Source organism: Globicephala melas, chromosome 9 (assembly GCF_963455315.2).
Source record: "Globicephala melas chromosome 9, mGloMel1.2, whole genome shotgun sequence".
NCBI classification, from domain to species: domain Eukaryota; kingdom Metazoa; phylum Chordata; class Mammalia; order Artiodactyla; family Delphinidae; genus Globicephala; species Globicephala melas.
In genome coordinates, this window is record NC_083322.1 from 27,609,462 (window position 1) to 27,623,914 (window position 14,453).

The 14,453-nt window shown below is 40.1% G+C and overlaps 3 protein-coding genes across 5 annotated transcripts in view; all 3 read left to right on the forward strand.

Annotated features, from left to right (window-relative positions):
- The window catches only part of CADPS2 (calcium dependent secretion activator 2), a 483,312-nt gene that overhangs the window by 113,195 nt on the left and 355,664 nt on the right, over window positions 1–14,453 (forward strand). The gene's annotated exons all lie outside the window — the stretch shown is intronic.
- RNF148 (ring finger protein 148) lies at window positions 7,390–8,301 on the forward strand. The gene has a single exon (XM_030857671.3). The coding sequence runs from the start codon at window positions 7,390–7,392 to the stop codon at window positions 8,299–8,301; it is 912 nt and encodes a 303-aa protein (XP_030713531.1).
- On the forward strand, window positions 10,859–11,986 carry RNF133 (ring finger protein 133). The gene has a single exon (XM_030857686.1). It carries the CDS (start codon window positions 10,859–10,861, stop codon window positions 11,984–11,986), a length of 1,128 nt encoding a protein of 375 aa, XP_030713546.1.

The following is a 14,453-nucleotide window of genomic DNA, read 5'->3' on the forward strand; positions in this document are numbered from 1 at the left end:
GGGGAAAGGGCCTCTTTGCTGAGCCCCTGCCATGCTAGCTAGCCCTGTGCTTAGTGAATTACAAAGAGATGTGAAATAGGTCATCTGATACTGTGTACCAGAGAGGCAGTCATTTACTCCCCCATCTTACAAATGAGAAAGCTGAGGCTCAGTGTGACTTACGTCACACAGCTAGCACATGGCAGAGACTGGGTTTCATGGCAGGTCTGTTGCACATAACTTTGTGCCTCAGTACAGTTTCTGCTAGTGTGATGACTCCATATTCTTGTTTTTTTCTTCTCTGCTGCTTCCCAGGAGGGATTAAATTACCTAATAAATGAGTAAGGTTTTGTGACCTGTGAATCGGAAAAACGTAAGGGATCTGAGTGGGAAAATCTTAATCGCCGCTGCCCTGCTATTTCCGACTGCTAAGAGCTCACTCAGAGTTAACCGCACTCCAGGGGACTGGTGTTAGGAAGACAAAGCTTATAAAAACCTTCATTGAAGGCTTCCCTGGTGGTGCAGTGGTTGAGAGTCCACCTGCCGATGCAGGGGACATGGGTTCGTGCCCCGGTCTCGGAGGATCCCACATACCGCGGAGCGGCTGGGCCCGTGAGCCATGGCCGCTGAGCCTGCGCGTCCGGAGCCTGTGCTCCGCAACGGGAGAGGCCACAACAGTGAGAGGCCCGCGTACCGCAAAAAAAAAAAAAAAAAAAAAAAAACCTTCAATGACCCCGATTGTGGCTTAAGAAGGTCTAGAATCTAAGGGTTTTAGGGCAACTTTGAAATGACAGGGCTCCAAAAGCAGGCTCCTCATCCCTGGCGGTTCTTAACTACAGGAGCAAAATAGTCTGTTCAGAGAACAGGGCAAGTTCTGGTGGTTCTTCAAAAGATTCTGCTTTTATTTATTAATTTTTTTTTCCTTTTTTGAGTATGTTGCCTTCTCTCCGCCCTTTCGAACAAAAATCCAGTCTAAATGATTGAGTTAATATTAAGATGTATTTTGTCCTAGGCTCAAAGAAAGAGAACAGTACCACCAATTACCGTCCTTAGTCTTTAATCTTGTGTTTGCTGAGGAATATTCAGCTACTTTCTCTGTCCTCTGAGTGCACAGGCTGTGGTGTGAGGTTTTGCCCCCATTACTTTCCAAACTACTAGTAATGTTTTTCTACTCTGTTGATTGCCATTCTGTCTTGTAACTTGGCAGATTGAATGAGAAGGAAAAGTTGTTTTCAATTTAGTGTTAAAGTTTTGTAGACCTTGAGTTGAATTCAGAATGTGGAAGAGAGTGCAATTTATGTAGTTTGATTTATACCCATTAAAGTTTAAGATAATTTGGTCATATTCCAAGTGCTCATTTATCTTATTAGAATTCAGGTACAGCTATAAGAAATTCAGTTTTATGAGTATTAAATCTGTGGAAGAATTAAAGGTTAAACTTATTATGTATATTTAACTATTGCTCTAACTAGAATGATCACCCTGACGAAGATAAAATTAAGTAGATGCATTATTGCATGAGTAATATTACAGGTTAGAATTTGGAGGATAAGACGCTATCAATTTAATTAACTTTCATTGAGAACTTACAATGTGCTGGAAACTGAGTATTGAAAGAATGAGAGTAAGATTTAGTCCCAGACCTGGAGATTAATGGAATAGATCATTTTGTAGAGGGAACTATATCAGCTGCTGTATAAAAACTCACTGTATATAAGGGCAGTATTCTTTTATAAACTCCTTTTTTCAAAGGTCAGTATCTGTCATTGCTCAGGAGTCTAGATAGGCTAAGCAACTGAGGTCTCAGCTGTACTGAGTCATGCATGTGTGGTCACCTCAGGATTATGGAGACGTCTCTGCTCATCTTGGGTGCTCGCATATGTTTGCCCATCTGTAGGTTGACTTAGGGTAGCCTCAGCTGGGGCACCTGCGTCCTTCTCTGTCAGGCTGACCTTATTTGTTGGAGGGTGGTGGGGTCCCAAGAGTGAGGGGAGGAGTGCAAGGCCACCTGAGGCTTAGGCTCGGAACTCGCACATCATCACGTCCGTGCCGGTCTGTTCACCAGCTTGAGTTATCAGGCCATCTGAAGTCAAGTGGTATAGAGGTAAATCCCACGACCTGATGGAAGGACCTGCTAAGTCACATTGCAGAGGGCATCACTGGGAGGGAAGTAATTGGGCCATTTTGTGATTACTGTTCCTATCGTAGGGACAGAGTTTTGTAAAATGAACAAAGCCTGTCTAAGGGCTTATACAGTGACTGCTGCAATAGGAGCACAGGAAACTATAAGCCCTTTGAATTGAAGAAGCATACATTTCAGGACTGATAACAGTAGAAAATGAGGCTGGATTGAAGGAAAGAGGACCAGGTTGGAGAGGCTTATATTTGCACTTCTAGAAGTTTGGGTGTTACCCTTTGGATAGAGGGAGGCATCTAAGGTTTTAGGCAAACAGGAATGCCATTGTAAATTTCATTTTTTTCTGTAGGTTGCTCTGGCAACAATGAATTCAAGGTGAGCAGAACATTGATGGAAGATTAGATGCTGTTGCAAAACTCTAGATTGTGGAAAGATTATGAAGGCCAAACTAAAGCAGTGGAAAGAATTCAAGTGTGGTAAACCTGATCATGTTAATCATTCATTCAGACAAACTTCTTTGGGCCAGGTGCTGTGTTAGGTGTTTGAGAACCGTCAGTGAGAATTCCCTTTCTTTAATGTTGCAAAGGCTTCTTGGAGCTTTGGACTTCTGGAGCTCTTACACAAGTTACCCTTTCATCATCCATCCCACTGTTAGGCGTGCAGATAAGTAGAGGGGAATAGTAATCCTGGCTTACATAGCGAAGAAATCGTGGCTAGTGATATGGTGATTTAAAATGTCTGTCTTGGCTATTTTTACTTTCTAGTATACTTAGTTACCAGAGATTTTAGTGATATTGAAAGTTATTTTATTGGTTAATATAAAGAATAATGAATAGGAGCCTGAGTAAATGTTGTGACTTTCACACATCTGTACCTGCCTCTAGTATAGTATGTGACTGTGAAAGTAATTCAAAGATTTATTAGTTTTTTAATTTACTGTATTTCATTTTAGCATATTCAGAACACTTTCCTGGGTTCAGAAATATTAAGTGGAAAAAGTGTATTTGTATGTGGAGAATAATTTTTTTATTGCATATGTCTGGGAGAATATGTGGGAGTAGAGACTAATTTACAGGAGAAATTTAGAAGAAATTTTTATAAGGATTTACCAATTTGCAATCAAAGATAATAACGTTTTAAAGTAAGTTTTGCCTTTAAAAATCTTTAGAAATAAAGATATCTCTTTCAGAGAATATCATTAGCATTACTTGCTATTTTGTTGTTCTCAGTAAGCTACTTAGAGTCAGTGTTTTTTTCCTGTCAAATCCCATTATGATGCATTTAATTACTCACAGAAACCCTATACAGTTGTTTTCTCAAGATTAAATGCAAATCCAGTGTGCTTTGTGGATTCCTAGAGATCTCTAATAATATCATAGCCCTGGATACGGTGACTTGGGAGGTAATTTATTGAAGTCTCTTCAGGGTTCCCTGCATTTAGAGATACAATTACAAAGCATTGCCCAGAGAGTTTTTGGCTATTTTTCTTCTCAAAGTAGAGATTTCTGGACTTTTGAGCATTCTTAACAGAGGTTGATGAATAGTGGAGGGATAGAGATCTGCTGATTCCCACCCCCCACCCACCGCCAAGTTAATGAAATTGATAACCTTCTTGAATTTTAATTAGAACCTACTTGAATTTTAATTAGAACCTAGAAGTTAATATATATATATATATATATGCATGTACCTAATTGGTGTATTACTCTCTTCTTCTACCTAGATGATGACCCCTGAGAGCAGGGCCGTGCTGTGTCCCTGGTAACATAGGCTCCAGCTCATATCAGTACCTTGTGTATAGTGAATATTATGTGTTTGCTGTGGTTAATGGTTATTTAAGTATCATTCCTTTGGGTAAACCTCAGGAACTTTGTTTACCTATTCACCTTCCAGTTCATACCTTTTCCCTTTGGGGGTAGGGCACTGATTACCTTCGTGTTCCCTCCTGCCATGTGCTCAGTCAGGGAAGGGATTTTCCATAGCAGGATAAATCGTGGTTAACCTTAGCTGATCATGATAATTCTACTCTGATTTCCAGGGGTTCCATTAAGCATGGGTCTCTAAAGCACTGCTAGCCAGAGAGACCTTGAAGGAAGTCTAGTAGGTTTCTGGAAAAGAAAATTGCCTTGCTCTTATATAGAGAGATGGGAGAAGAAAAGTCTCTGTGCTTCTGAATGTGGTCTGCCTGGAACAGCAGTAGCCACCTTGGGGGATAATGAAATGGGCCTGTATAAGAGAAAAATCAACATACTGTCCTTAAAGAGGCAGAGTGGCAAGGTGGAACAGGCAGGCATTTTTGAACGTGATCAGCCAGCCTTAGTATATTTCAGTCTCCTTTGGTTGAACCTGGCAGGTAGGCTAATGAAAACCTGTTAAGAAGATAGAAAGTCTATATATTGAATAAATGGTCTAAAAGTCACAGATTAGAGTAACACGAGTTATCCATTTTCCACTCCTTCTCCCACCCCCACTGCCCACTTCCCTCCTTTCCTGTCCAGACATCCTGGCCCCAGCACAGAAGACTCTTGGATCTGGTCCTGATCAAATGGATGCAATTTTTAATCAGGCTTCATGGACTAACAGGCACTCGTGCAGGTGTCCACTGTTTCTATTTCAAAGACAACAGGAAGCGGAGACTGGTTGAGGAATCCTCCTTGATGGATGTTTTGCCAATTATAAACTTTGTGATAAGAGCTCAGGCCTCATTTCTCAGGGACACGTGAGTTTGGGGATGATTCCTCCCTCCCAAGGCTATTATTGACATTTTGGGTCAGAAAATTACTTCCTGCACAGGGCTGTTTCGTGCATTATAGAATATTTATCAGTGTCCCTTACCTCTACCCACTAGATGCCCATTGTGACGATCAAAAATGTCTCCAGAAATAGCCAAATATTTCTTGGGGGCTAAAAGTATCCCCCACTTGAGAACCACTGCGTTAGAGATAAAGGATTGTTTTTTGTAGGTGCGTGTGTCCTAAGACTCAGGTGAAAGAGAGGGGGGAAGTTCTAACTTCCATTGCCTTAACTGCTTCCTCATATGGTGAGAAAATACAATGAATTACTAAGTTTTTCAAACTGGTCTTTTCAACCATATGAAGAACCTTTAGATTTGAGATGTTTTGAGCTGACATATAGTTACTGCTTAAACTCCTTCAACCTTGAAAATCAGCAAACCAGAAAAGCAAAGTTAGGATTTAAAAACTAATGTAATTCTATCTTCAAATGTTAAATAATGGTATATTTAACAAACAGCCTCTGATATGATGATGATAACTGTCTTCGTGGTAAGGCTTCACTTTGCTAATAAATAAGCCAGGATTTCACACTGTTTGAACTTGGGAAAAGTCTACATGTAAAGACAATTCAGATGTGAACTGAAATGTTGCCTGCATAAAATTCTGTGCATGGGGCAAGTTGATTGGTTCCAATTTTATTTTTAACAGCAAATGTTAACTAAAATATTACAGACCAGGGAGTACAGTAATTCCTTTTGTGAAAATGACAGAATTCTTAACATGCCTCTGATTTAAATGTTGCTGTCTATTTCACACACGAGCAAATGGAGGCTGCCTTTTCTTTTTGACATGCGTAGCATGTGTCCTGTGTATAGTAAATAATGTTTGAATGAGTGTTGCCAATTTATTGAATCCTTGAGTGAAGTCAGGTGAAGATTTAAAATAAACGCAAACAAGCATTAAAGCAACTTTAAAGCAGTAAAGATTCTACAGTTTGCTTCAACTAAGTAATGTAGTGACTTGTGATAGCTGTGGTCATCCTTTGCTCTGCCCACTACTACCCTTCCGGTTACCACGTATGTTAATTCAACCTTTAAAGTAACTTGATTTGTCTGTCTCTACATCCTTACTGCTATTTCAAGAGTCCCAGCCACTGTCTTCTTTTGCCTAAAAGAAGACACTCATCTCATCAATTTATTCTCCTCTTCCTCCAATCCATTTTCCACTTCAGGAAGCCAAAGTGCACTTTTAAAAAAGTGAACATTTTGAAACACTTAAGTCACCTCCCCAGGTTGAAACCCTTCAGTGTGTTTCTCTGGTCCTTGGGACATAATCCAAAATCCTTAGTCTATGGTTCATGATCCTGAACCTCTGACTGCTGTTGGCCTCGCCTCCCCTCATCACCTTAACTTTTGCCTCTCTTGCTTTGCCAAACTCATGTTCCTTCAGATCCTTTAACTTGCCATGTCCCTTGCTATCTTAGGGTCTTGAAATTGCCGATTCCTCTGCCCGGAATCTTCTCAGCTCACACTTTGCTTGGATAATTCTGATGTATCTGTCCAGCCTCAGACTGACTATCACTTTCTTAGAGAGCAATGCCCTGGGCCTCTGGCCTCGAATCAAAGTTTGGATCCCCTTTACATTTGTTCTTTCTTTTGATACTCTGTTTTCCTTTCAGAGCTCTTATCACAACTTGCAATTACACATTTGTGTTTTTGTTTAAAATCTGCCCTCACCAGATAATCTCCACAAAGTAGGTGTATGTGTCTTCTCCAACATATGACCCATACTTAGTACTTGCTCAGCACATAGTATAGGTTCTTGGTAGTGATTTTAGTGAATAAAGTTGAATTCGCCTTGCAAGATGGCAATATATCAGACTAACAGTAAAAGTTTATATTACATTACCCTCTTTAGGCCTGGGATAAGCATTTAATGTTGGAAGAGAGAGGGAATGATTTGTTCCTGCTTCCCATAGAATGGCATATTGGGTAGCACAGAACCATATCTGAGAACTGGTGACTGGACAGGGACGTACACTTATACATGAACGATTTCTCCTTTGCCTTATAGATAGGAAAACAATGAGCAAAAAGTGTTGAGGCAGATTTTCAGGCTATCCAGAAGTAGAAAATAAACTCGAGGTATTTAAAAAAATTATTTTTTTTTTACAGTTTATTCAGGTTGGTACATGAGTCATTGCTGCCTAGCTTTTTGGCCAATAGGATTTCAGTATGCAGTGCACTAATATAAACTCTTGGATTGGCTAACTACCTCTGATGTCACAATTTCCCCATTAGGAAGTCACAGTTTTCTTGAAATAACATTGTACCAATGACAAGTCTTGTTATTCTGTTTCATTATGAGAAAGATAATCTACCAAAAGTAAAAATGCTAGAAGGAGCAAGATAGAAGGCCTTTTCCATTTACGTGCTTTAATGATCTACTGCCAACACTTGAAGGTAGCTTCTTGACTTTCTTTTACAGCGGATGGTTTTTTTTTTCTTCACGTTTGTCAGTTAATAGGCAAATGGAGGAATGAGCCTACTTAGAATTACTCCTTCAATTCGTATTTCTGTTTCATCTCAACTGTGGAGGCTTGGCATCTTTCTACTACTTAGCCTTCCTGACTCAAAAGGAAAAGCCATTTGGACAGCCCACCTGAATATAACGTTTCAGGTGGGCAATCAGAGTATATCAGAATTAGGAGAGAGTGGCGTGTTTGGGAATCATTCTCCTCTGGAAAGGGTGTCTGGTGTGGTGGTACTTCCCGAAGGATGGAATCAGAACGCTTGTAATCCTATGACCAATTTCAGCAGGCCTGAGCGAGCAGACTCTTGGCTGGCCCTCATTGAAGGAGGAGGCTGTACTTTCACACACAAAATCAACGTGGCAGCAGAGAAGGGGGCAAATGGGGTGATCATCTATAACTATCCAGGTACGGGCAACCAAGTATTCCCCATGTCTCACCAGGGAACGGAAAATATAGTCGCAGTGATGATAGGCAACCTGAAAGGCATGGAACTTTTGCACTTGATTCAGAAGGGAGTCTGTGTGACGATCATCATTGAAGTGGGGAGAATGCACATGCCCTGGCTGAGCCATTATGTCATATCTCTGTTTACCTTTGCGGTTGCCACAGTGGCCTACCTGTTCCTGTACTGTGCCTGGAAACCTCGAGTGCCCAGTTCTTCCACCAGGAGGCGAAGACAGAGAAAGGCAGATGTGAAGAAAGCTGTTGGACAGCTTCAACTGCAGGTGCTCAAAGAAGGGGATAAGGAACTAGATCCAGATGAAAACAGTTGTGTTGTTTGCTTTGACATATACAAGCCTCAAGATGTAGTACGTATTTTAGCTTGCAAACATTTTTTCCATAAGGCATGCGTCGACCCCTGGCTTTTAGCCCATAGGACATGCCCCATGTGCAAGTGTCACATTCTGAAAACTTAAGAGACCCAGAGAGTCTCCTGAAGATGTAACTGAGTCTTACCAAAGGTTACAATGAAGATGAATTCTCTTTTAGCACTTTATGTAGAGAGAAAATTCAACTGCAGCTTGTCTACGCAAGTACTAAAGAGGGTGACATTTGTGTACTTTAAAAATAAAACTCCATATCATCTCCATCTATTTGAACTTGTTTTTCTAGTGTTTTGTTATACATTTTTGCCTTTATCTAAATAAGGATGTTAGTGTATATTAAAAGCAATTTAGTCTTGATTTTCAGATTACAATGATTGTAACATTGATGCCACAGAGAGTTAGTCATATTTTAAAGTTTCTTTATACTCATTTTTATACTTTGCTTCCATATGTTTAATTTTTGATATCTAATAATACTTCTGTTCAGTAAACTTCATTATACGTTTAGATCTTGATTTAATTTTCCGTGGTTAATTTTATTAATACCCAGAAAATCTGGTTGCCAAAGCTATTGACTGGGTAGGTAATGTGTTCCAAATAATTATTTTAGATGGTAGCACTTCTGGTTATGTATCTAAAAATGTTTTAAATTACTATAGGCCTAATTTAGGGCAGCATTATAAAAAAAAAAGTCACCTTTGTTTGCCAGAGCCCTTTAAATCCTAGCATAGTGAATCGGCTATGGTTGCAAATTTTCCTTCTAGAATTGACTCTAGTAAATGCTCCTCTTAAGATGGTGGTATGTCTCTATTTGGGACATTTTGATAATATAGACCTAGAGCAGAACTGCAGTTTTGTTCATTTGCCTTTCCAAATTGTATCTCTTGCCTTATTTTGCCTCTTCCTTTTTTCTGGTAGATAAACACCTGTATAGCAATGAGAGGCCTGAAGACGTGGGTTTTGTTGTTTTGATGAAAATCTCTCTGGATGATACGCTAAAGCATTGATGTCCAACTCCAGTGGCAATTTGTGAGTCAACCCACTGTGTGCCTCACTGTCTTTTTTAAAGAGTGGGTGTGTGGAAATCAGATTAATGGTCTTTGGGAAAGAAAATCGACCACTGTGAGCCAGAGGTGTCACATCAATGTTCTTTTCTTTTAATGCCACTTTGTGTTGGGCCTTTAGGTACCCTTCCTCCTTCCTCTTTTCTACTTTGAGCTGTCACGTTGTTGACTGATATTTCGTAAGAATACACTAGCTCCCGTAGTCCTGGTGAGACCCAACCTAAAATGTCTCTTAGTACCCTATGCATAGAGGTCAGAGACATTTATGTCCAAGGTCAAAATCCTTGCCTTTGGTTTCCTAGCTGGTGAATGAGAACCACTGAGAGATACCCCTGAGAAAGCGTATGGCAGTGCCAGTGACTGCCCGTATTTGTTAGTTCACATGTCATTCTTTGGCTTTGAAGTCATATTGTGCCATTGGCCGGAGTGTAGCAGCATATAGGCAGAACTGACAGTGTATGCGGGGTCTTCCACCAATGATGTTTGTTGATTTTGGCAAACATTTTGTTAAAAGCATCTATGACCTTTAACAATCGCTGCTGTCAGTGGTTAAATTTAAGTGAGGACCTTGAAGTTTTTCTTTTTAAAATCTATAGCTACATTTTGGATCAGAGTAAATTGTGCTAAACTAATATTGCTCTATTTAATCTTTTCCCCTGTACCCGTCCTCCTCTTCCCTCAAAATATTGTGAGATTGCTAACAGATGTCTCTGCAGACCCAAGGTCTGCAGAGAAATGAGATTAGGCTTTTTCGTCTTTACTGCTGTCATCCCTACGTATAATCAATGTAAGAGTGAGGGTAGTGAGGCTGAAGTGGTTTAACGGGATGCCCTGCTTTTAAAAGTTAAATCAAAACCAAACCTGTCCAACAAATTTCTGAGCAAGCTTTATTAAATAAATTCAGTTCAAAAATTTACATGATAGATAAATTTGCACTGTGACCAAATGTGAGTTAAAAACAGTGTTACTTACCACTTTTATCCCATATCTGGTCATAGTGCTAATTTTTAACTCTCATTCATGGTTTTGAAACTTGCCATTTTGGTACAGATACTTACTTCACTGATTGTGAAGGAGAGTGTTAATCGTGTGGTCTTTCTTGCATATGCTTTCAGGTTTTAAAACGCGTTGCATTATACAATTTTTAATATTCTTTAGTTTAACGTGATACCAGGTAACATTACATGTAGTAGCTCAAGGATTGAATCCATCCTGTAACAACACTGAAATTACCCATAACAACATTTGAAACAGTCAAGCCAATAAAGGTACAGCATGCTCTAAGCTCTTACCTAATTGGCCGTGTTGTCTTTTATGTCATAATCATGCCACCCAACAGTAAGCAGTATGTAGAGTTACAGTAGTGAGACTGGGATTTTTTTTTTCAATCTAAAGTTTTTCTCTTTCTCTCAAAAAAACATCTGAAACTCATAAGACATCTTTCTTACAAAAACATGCTGGAAGACAGTGGAACTTGTTTTCACCCAGAAGGTTTTTTTCACTTTAATATTTTATGTTGATTGTCAGCAGATGTGGAAGCCACATCTTTTTGTTGGGTTAGTCCTTCAGGCAGTAAGAGAGAGATGCATCTACTCAAGATTGGCACTCGGAGAAACAACACTGCCTCTTCCTGGCTCATGAAATTCAGTTTCCTTTGGCTGCTTAGCCAGCACTGTTGCAGAGCCAGAGCTGTTTGGACTGCATACACGAACATATCATTTCACGTTGGGAATCGCATGTTGTCAGAGTTGGGGGAGACTGGAGTGTTTGGAAGAAGCTCTGCTCTCAAGAGAGTGGCGGGAGTTATCGTGCCTCCAGAGGGAAAAACGCAAAACGCATGTAACCCCGGTACCAGTTTCAGCACATCGAAGAACTCGGAGACGTGGCTCGCACTTGTTGAACGGGGAGGCTGTACCTTCACACAGAAGATCAAGGTGGCCGTGGAGAAGGGAGCCAGCGGAGTGATCATCTATAACTTCCTAGGAACTGGCAATCGGGTTTTTCCCATGTCTCATCAGGCGTTTAAAGACATCGTCGTGGTGATGATTGGTAACTTGAAAGGCATGGAGATTTTGCATTTAATTCAGAAGGGAGTTCACGTTACAGTCATGATTGAGGTGGGAAGAAAACACATCATCTGGATGAATCACTATTTTGTCTCTTTTGTGATTGTCACAACCGCTCCGCTAGCGTATTTCATCTTTTATCATATTCAAAGACTTTGGGTAGCAAGGATTCAGAACAGGAGATGGCAGCGGTTAACAAGTGATCTCAAGAAAGCATGTGGCCAGCTTCAACTTCGGGTACTTAAAGAGGGGGACAAGGAAGTAAGTTCAAATGGAGATAGCTGTGTAGTTTGCTTTGAACTCTATAAGCCTAATGATACAGTTCGTATTCTGACTTGTAAACATTTTTTCCACAAGAACTGCATTGACCCCTGGATTCTAGCCCGTGGGACATGCCCCATGTGCAAATGTGACATTCTTAAAGCTTTGGGGATTCAGGTGGATGTTGAAGATGGAACAGAATCTGTGCAAGTTCTAATGTTGAATGAATTGCCTGGTATCCTGTCACCTCGTGAAGAGGGCACAAGTAATGAACTTCCTCCTGCGGGAAGGTCAAATAAAGGGACGCACGTGGAGGAGTGCCCTACTTCTCAGAACGATGGCCCGTCTAATTCAGTAGCAGCAAACGTTCATCGTCCACCTTGACAGCATGGCCTTTGAGGAACTGGATTAAACCTGTCTGTGAAATCAGGTCCTAAGTACTAACAAGCAGTTTGTCTGAAGTGTGGTTTCTGTGTCTTTTTTTTTTGTTACTTCGGTAGTTTTCTACATGCTTTGTCCAGTCTCAGAGACAGAAGAAAAGTACTAGCAGGATTTTTTTTCCCCGGTTTTCACCTTTACTAAATGTAACTTTTTGTCAGTGTGTGTTACTCCTGTGAGTATATATGTTTATTTCTGTATGCACATGACCAAGGACAAACTTTGCTTTTTATTTTTTTGGCCACAACATGCAGCTTATGGGATCTTAGCTCCCCGACCAGGGATCGAACCCAGACCCCCCGCAGTGAAAGGTGCCAGGTCTTAACCTCTGGACCGTCAGGGAATTCCCAACCAAGGACAAACTTTATTCCCTAAATTTTTGTGTGTGTGTGTGTGTGTGTGTGTATATATATATATATATATATGGCTTTATTTTGGTAAGAAAATTAACATATTTACACATTCCTTATATTACAGAAACTATCGATGAAGTTTGAAAAACATAAATTACCTTTTATATACTAGGAAGAATAAAATGTGTCTTTTGATATTTATAGTACAGTATACTAATTTTGAGGTCATTGTGCTGTGTTTTCTTCATTCTTGGCATGAAAATTTTGTTGTATAGAATTTTAGTATTTTGACAAATAGTTCTGTTCAGCCATGAGTACATCTTATGTGATCTGCGTATATATAATGATAGAAATTTTAATAAAATACTAGCACTCCTTAAGTGAATAGGAGCGATTTCAGTGCCCAGTATTGCTTATCATAATTGTTACACGTTCATAATGTATAGAAAGACTTAAGTGAAGAATTCCTATATTTAGTAATTGTGTATTTATTTCCCATGTGTCCCACCCTACTCCCTAGCAATTAAATAAGGCACTTTAATTATGTCATATTATTTTGTAGATAAGTACCACAATGTAGAAGTTATTATGACATATTGGGATTGTTTGTTTTGTTCACTGTATTCTCAGGATGCAGCACAGTGCCGGACCCTCAAATATTTGAGTAAATGAATAAGTATTATCTTTTAAATAATGTAACTATTATGTGTTAATCTGAAAAACTGGACAGTTTTATCCCAGTCATACAAAATAATGGGAACATAATCCTGAAAATTTTCATCCCAAATCTCTTTGGAAAATATAGAAAATTACAATTTTTAGCCCAGAACTCAGTATTACAATTTAGCATGTGTAATTTTAACAAAGGGCTTTGAACTCTCCAGGGCTGACACAAGGATTTGATTTCTTGTGCAACCCTAGAGAGAGCTTTATTAAGAGGAATTTCATGAGTTGCTCGGTGCTAACGGTACTGGAATCCAGAGACTGGCAGGAGGGCAGTAGTTGATTCTAACTGCAGTGCCAGAGAAGACTGTTTAACGGAGGAAAGACATTCCTCGAAGGCCAGGGAGAACTGAGACACAGCACAAACTAGGCAGACGGCCAGATGGGGGTGATGCCTTGCGTGGTAGATAACAGGTTTTTTTTTTTTATACCCAACCGTGGAGAGGTGTTTTGATGAAATTAATCCCAAGAGCTGCTCTTTGAAGGACTTGCATAGCACCAAGCCTGCTGAAGGATTTAGCAGGAACACTGTTTCATGTGTCTTTCTGAGTTTATCTTCAGAGTAGAGTCCTTTCCTGAAGGTCCACAGATCACACTGAAGAGACAGGACACGGAGGACCCCATGGGAGCCACACCTGGTAGGATTCCCAAGCCAGAATAAGCTGTCATTCTCAGACTGGCCGCTGTTGGCATCTCTGCCACGAGGGGCTGGCAGCTTATAGGGGTGGCTAGACTGACTTTCTCCGGTTACCTGCTGGAATCATTGGAGCAATGGAAATGAATGCATCTGGTAATGCTGGCAGTCCCCAAGCCCAGGGTTCTCAGGTTATTATAGTTCTGTGTACTTTCAGCAGATTCGTGTGGGGTATGTGTTCCGTGATAGACCCAACACTTGAGGAATTTATTTGCTCTTCACACTGACACCAACATTGTTCTTTCCATCCTTCCTCTGCACTCTCGTTGCTTTCTCCTTTTCTTTCCCTCCTTTTCTAACACTTTGTTCATCATTGTCAGTCTTAGACCTGACTTAACCCTCATGTGTAAGAAATTCGCATGTAATGTCTCTTGTTAATGTGAACATCAAACATTTAACACAGTGTGCTTGTGGTTTTCATTTGAGAATTTTCAACAGATGTTCTTTAAAGGATAGTTAGAATCTGTGTTTGAAATGGGGAAGGAAAGCTCACATCAGTGAACTTGGGAACTGTCATTGCTGAGTGCCTACCATGTAGCAGGTAGTGGACTAAATTCTTTCCATAGCTGTTTCTTATGTCAGAACAAAACAGCAGTTTTAATCCTTGTCTTTAGAATGCTGTAAACAGATCAATAAACCACTT